This window comes from Chrysochloris asiatica, unplaced genomic scaffold (assembly GCF_000296735.1).
Source record: "Chrysochloris asiatica unplaced genomic scaffold, ChrAsi1.0 scaffold00068, whole genome shotgun sequence".
Classification (NCBI taxonomy): Eukaryota; Metazoa; Chordata; class Mammalia; order Afrosoricida; family Chrysochloridae; genus Chrysochloris; species Chrysochloris asiatica.
This window is the reverse complement of record NW_006408586.1, coordinates 4,281,218-4,287,217: the sequence shown is the minus strand read 5'-3', so window position 1 is coordinate 4,287,217 and position 6,000 is coordinate 4,281,218. Positions and strand designations below refer to the sequence as shown.

Sequence of the window (6,000 nt, the reverse complement as noted above, 5' to 3'; positions counted from 1 at the left end):
AAAAAAAAAAAAAAAGACCCAAAAATAGCAAAACAAACAAATAAAACATACATTTGGGCAGACCTGAAGTAGATAAGAAAGAAAATAAAATTTGTTTGGTATATCTTTATCCTGATGACAGCAATATGAGCAAGAGAAACAGGACTGGATCTAGAAGGAAAAGTAAGGAAGGATGACTCATATTAGATATTGTATTAGTTTTCTACAGTTGCCATAGCAAAATGCAGGCTTATAAAAAGAGATATTTGGTGTAATAAAGTTCTAGTGGTTGGGAGTCCAAAATCAGGGTTTCAGACATGTTGATTAATCCCAAGAATTTGAGGAAGAATCTGATCCATGTCCCTCTTTTAGTATCTGGTAGTTATAACACAAGGTATTCTTCCTCTGTCTCTGTAAATTTTCTCCTATTTTATAAAAATATGTAGTCATATAGGATTAGGATCCACCGTACTTCAATAGGTCCTCTTGTTTTACTCATACTCATATCATAACAACTGATACACAGATTCAGGAGCAAAGATTGGTAAGTAATTAAGGAGTAAACTGACTATATCATTGTTGTTAAGTACCATTCAGTCAGTTCTAACTCATAGTGACCCTGTACAGGGTTTCTGAGGAACGACTGGTGAGCTTCAAACACCAAACTTTCAGTTCAAACAGAGCTTACTGTCCAGTATGTTAACATGCAGTGCCATACCAAGACTCGAAGCTATGTTGTTGTTGTTGTTCTAGTCGGTTCCGACTCACAGCGACCCTATATAGGGTTTCTGAGAAATGGTTTGTGAGCTTGAACTGCAGACACTGTAGTTCAAATCAACCTTACAGTCCAGTGCATTAACCCACAGTGCCACACCACAACCCCTGATGCTGACTATGTTGTTGCTGTTATTAAGTGCCATTGAGTCAGTTCTGACCCATAGTGACCCTTGTACACTACATTTCTTTCCCAAATTAGCATACTGATTGTAAACTTTACTAAAGCTATATAGAAGAAATGTACTTGAGACACTTAGATAGTATACTACAATGGACAAATGTTTCCTAGAACTAAAAGATCGACAGTATGAAAGTGAATTGAGCATGTTATGTGTAGTAAAAACAAAACAAGAAATTCACTGCTATCCAGTCAATTCTGACTCATAGCAACCTGGTATACAATTTCTGAGACTGTGCATCTTTACGAGCGTGGAAAGCCTCATCTTCTTCCTATGGAACAGCTGGGGGTTTTGAATTGCCACCTTTGAGTGTTTACCCTACAGCACCACATCAGCCAGTAAAAAAATTAAAAAGTTATTTTTAAGGTTTAAAATTTTAAAAAATATAGGAAAATAAGGAGTTAATGTATAAAATACTCTTTAAATCACTTGTTGTTGTAATTGTTGTAAGTGCTGTTGAGTCAGTTCCAACTCACAGTGACCCTGCATAGGGTTTTTGAGTAGCAGCTAGTGGGTTTGAACCATCAAACATGAGGTTCAAACTGACCTTGAGGTCCAGCACATGATCCTTCAGTGCCATACCACGTCACTGTATGTAAATAAAAGTAATCAAAGAGAGAAGAATTTTAGAACATTAAAACTGTAATAAAGAAGGTGAATAGTCACTCAGTATGGTAGAGGTTAAGTGCCACCATGGAGTCGATTCTGACCCATAGCAGCCCTGTATGAACTTTCTGAGGAGTGGCTGGTGTGTTCAAACTGCTGACTGTGCAGTTCGAACCGACCTTGTGGTCCAGTGCTTATTCCACGGTGCCACGCCAGAGTATTAATTTTAAGTTAAAATGTGAGACCTTCTAGCTTAAAGATTCATCAAGAAAAGTCCCACATGGGATAATATGAATCTGTATCTAAATATTTTAAATCTTATAGGGAGCAAAATTGTACTAAATTAAAGTAACCTGATATACAGGGAAATTATCCCTTTATTAAAGCCTAAGCAAAAATGCAAATAAATTTAAGGTTGTTCTTTTTTTAATCAAATAACTTAATTAAAACTAGAACGTTGAGTCTTATTTTTAAATGATCATATTGTTTTCAAACATTATCTTTTTCAATATTCCATATTTGAAGATTCATATTTGGTATAAAAAATAGATATACTATCAGTTAACTGTAAATTAGTTCTGTTACAAAGGAAGATTCTAGAGTTGAAGTATAATAATAATACGATTATGCTTTGTTATAGAGTCCTGGTGTGGTGCTATAGGAGAAGCACTTGACCACAAGGTCAGTTTGAACTGCAAGGTCAGCAGTTCAAACTCACCAGTCACTCCTCAACCCTATACATGGTAGCTATGAGTCAGAACTGATCCAATGCCACTTACCAACAGCAACATTCTTTGTTAGAATTGCAAACATTCAGCATGTGACTCTTTTCATTCATATAGGTTTTAAGTATATTAACATGATGCTTCATAAGAAATGTAGGTTTGATTTCCTTTATAAAAAATTCTTCTTTATGGGGAAAGAATTGCATGGAGGGGATTGTAACCATGGCAATGAGAGGATATCTGATAGAATAAATGTAAAACTAATGTTCTCCCATGTAAACTATCACATAATTCACAATAAAACATTTAAGAAAAAATATCATTCTTTATATAACAATAAGACCTGGACATATATTTGGAATGAGATAATTAAATTCAACAATGTGTAACATCTAGGTGTCTGATGATGTAAACACTGACTGCATTAAGCCTACATGTCTTTCAGGTAGAAATATCTTGATGCAGGGTAGGAGAAGGTGAGAGGAGGAAGAAGTCATACCTGGAAAGCTTCCCAGAAACTTCACTGTAAAAGTAAAAGATCAATCTTCCACAGACACTTAATGAAGACATGGTTTGTTCTTTGTTTTTTATTTTTTTTAGCTGTTCTTCTAGAGATGATGTTGCCCACCAAGAAAAGAAAACAACCCAAAACAAAACTAGTGGATTTTTGCAATTCAAACCTGCACTTAAAGCAGGATAGAGGAAATAGTGAAAATCTTTATTGCTGATTAAATTACTTACAGTGGTTTTCCTTTGGATTCACAAGTCAAAATTAAAGGCTGTCCTTCTTGTGGAAAAGGAGTGGATGGTATAATCTTAACTGATGGTGTATCTAGGGAGAAAAATAAAAAGGAACTTTAACAAAGGTCATTAAACACATATAAAAATATATATTTAATAATTTATGCTATGTTGTCCATTAAGGCTAATTTTTATAACCAAGTATAATTATAAGGGATTTGTCAAGCTTGCTGAAATATACTATATAATTTTAAGAAGTTAGCCTCCTGTTCATACAAAGCTAACAAAATATCTGAATAACTTATGAGTACCACCATTGTATTATTGCTGAAATCTGAATTTAAAAGTAAAATTGCAAAATGTGGTTTGGATGAATATCAAGCATTTCACACAATTGTTTCTTCAACTATTTATAGATGGCTATGAATACTATTATTATAGACTGAATGCATTTATGTGCATTTGAATAATAAACTTTCGTTATTGCAGGAATACCTGAAACTCACAATAAGAAGCTCACAATGAACTCAACATCAAGTACAAGCATTATGCAGAATCTTTTTTTAGAAATGCAGTCATGTATCACATAGCACATGCCACTTGCTCTAAAATACTGTTAGCAAGTCACTTGAAATACCTGTTTAGAATCTGGCTAAAAGTGAACATTTTGTTGTATATTCTACATCATGATAAAAGTATTTATTTACACCTAACAATAAAATATTTTCTAGTATAAAAGTATTCAGGAATAGTTTAAGACATTAATTTTTAGACTTTTATATTCTTGAGAAAACATAAAGATACACTTCATAGAAGAAACGAAAAATTAGATAAAATAAAGCAACAAAATATTGTATTGTTATTAGTTGCCATGGAGTCGATTTAATGATGACTCCAGGTGTGCAGAGTAGAACTGCTTCATAGGGTATTTAAAGAAAGTGATCACAAGTCCAGTCTTTCAAGGTGCTTCTTTCAAACATCCAACCTTTCAGCTAGTAGTTGAATATTTAACCATTTGCGCCACCTGGGGATTCCCTGCAATAATGTAAACATGCCCATTTCTTTATATGACTACTAATCTTGACATTCTATGTCACACACTCAACATGGTACTGTATTTTTTTCTTATTTCCATATTAATTGACCACTTGCTGTTGTGTTAATTCCAATTCATGATGATCCCAGTTCTGTAGTAAGAATAGAAATGTAAAGCATAGCATTTTCAAAATAACTCAGAAAAAAAAATGGAATTAATATCACATATTCACCAGGTTTTTTAACTAATAGAAGAAAATATATTGAATAAATGATTTCAGCATACTTTACTGACTTTTATATTATAATAACAACAGTCATGGAATCAGTGATAGCTGAGATAATCAGATAATCTCCAATGTGGGACACTTGAACATGGAAAGGACAATGTTAATGATTATGCAGGTTAACAGATGTGAATGAGAACATTTCAGAGCCAACTGAAACCTGTGGTCTTTGTAACTTTGTTCAAATGATCATATAAGAAAACTTATTTTTTGCTTGACATATTAGAAAAAAATGATCATTAACAAGAATAAAAGATAGAAAAGGAGTATCAGAAGAGGCTAATTTTAGAAAAGCATATTTTAAGTTCTATGTGGTCCATCCTCTAATACTATCTTTCATGCTTTAGATTTTAGGCAATTGAATTTTCTATTAGGTCCGTGAATGACATATGTTCCATATTTCCTTTATATATGTTCTTTCTGAAATTCTCTGCTTTTATGACCTTTTGCTTATTTAATACCTACATATCTTTTAATGTTAAAAAATGCTATTTTATGTGAGCAATCAACCATAACTCTAAAAGCTGGTCAGATACTTATAATGTTTGTTCTCTTTTCATCCTTGTGCAAATTTTTAAGAAATCACTGCCGTATCCTCAGAATTTTGTGTAAATTTTAATACAAAGTATGTGTTGAAGAAATACCTATTAAGTAAATGAAAACATAAACTTTTTCATAGATCTTCTTCTCAGCAATTTAGATCTCCATTATCAGAAATATTTAAATAATGGTTACTTGAAATATTGTTGGTACTCTCTGCAAAGAGAATTAATTTTAAATATTCATGTCACAAAACATAGACTTTTAGTCTTAGCTCACATCTCATTTAATTAAATATCTATTGTTGAATCTCTTCCTGGTACATATTTTCTTCATTAGATAACAGCTTTTCATGATTATCAAAATGATAATTTTTTCTTGATGTAAGCATCACATCTGTAAACTACTTTTTCTTGTCATCTAATTTAAACAGGGTGAGCACTCAGTTGTGAATACACTTAAAGACTAAGCCAAATTCTGTGATGTTTCCATGAAATGTCAGTATTCCTCTGCAAGTATAGTATGGTAGCAGATACACATAAAAATAAATTATTAGAATTTGCATTTTTATTTTGGGAGAGAAATAAGTATTCTTCTAAATTTGAACATTTTCTCTCTCTCCTCTCTCTTTTTTTTTTTTTTAAGAAAAGGAAGTTATTTATCTGACAGTAATTTATCCTATGAAAGATCTGTCTCACTGCTATTTATGTGTTATTTTTTCAAACAATTGTTTATTGTGTCCATAGGGAGTTGGTCAAGCAATAGTAGGGTAAAAGTATTTTGGTCAAATATCCGTGACATTCCATAAATAATATATTTTAATTAGTTTAGTACTCTCACTTTTTTGGTAATCTCAGCCAACAAAAAGGCAAAAAGTAAAAACACAATATTGCAGTAATCTAGAAAACTGACTTAATGTTGAAAAGATCCAATTTCCAAGATTTCATCAAAATATTAATTTCAATAAATAAAATCCTTTTATAAATGCAATTATCTGCTTTATGAACAATGCTTCCTATCTAGATGAATGCAGGACTTTTCAACAATATCATAATCAATTAAAAAATCTAAATCCCCTGTCATTAAATCAGTTCTGACTGAGTGGTCCTGTAAGACAACACAGAACTGCTC

The 6,000-nt window shown here is 32.2% G+C and overlaps 1 protein-coding gene across 1 annotated transcript in view; it reads right to left on the bottom strand.

The window, feature by feature from the left end:
- CADM2 (cell adhesion molecule 2) overlaps nt 1-6,000 on the bottom strand; it is a 535,372-nt gene that overhangs the window by 209,563 nt on the left and 319,809 nt on the right. The window contains exon 6 of the mRNA XM_006864647.1: nt 3,008-3,098. Coding sequence (XP_006864709.1) covers nt 3,008-3,098 — 91 coding nt within the window. The remainder of the gene's footprint in view (nt 1-3,007; nt 3,099-6,000) is intronic.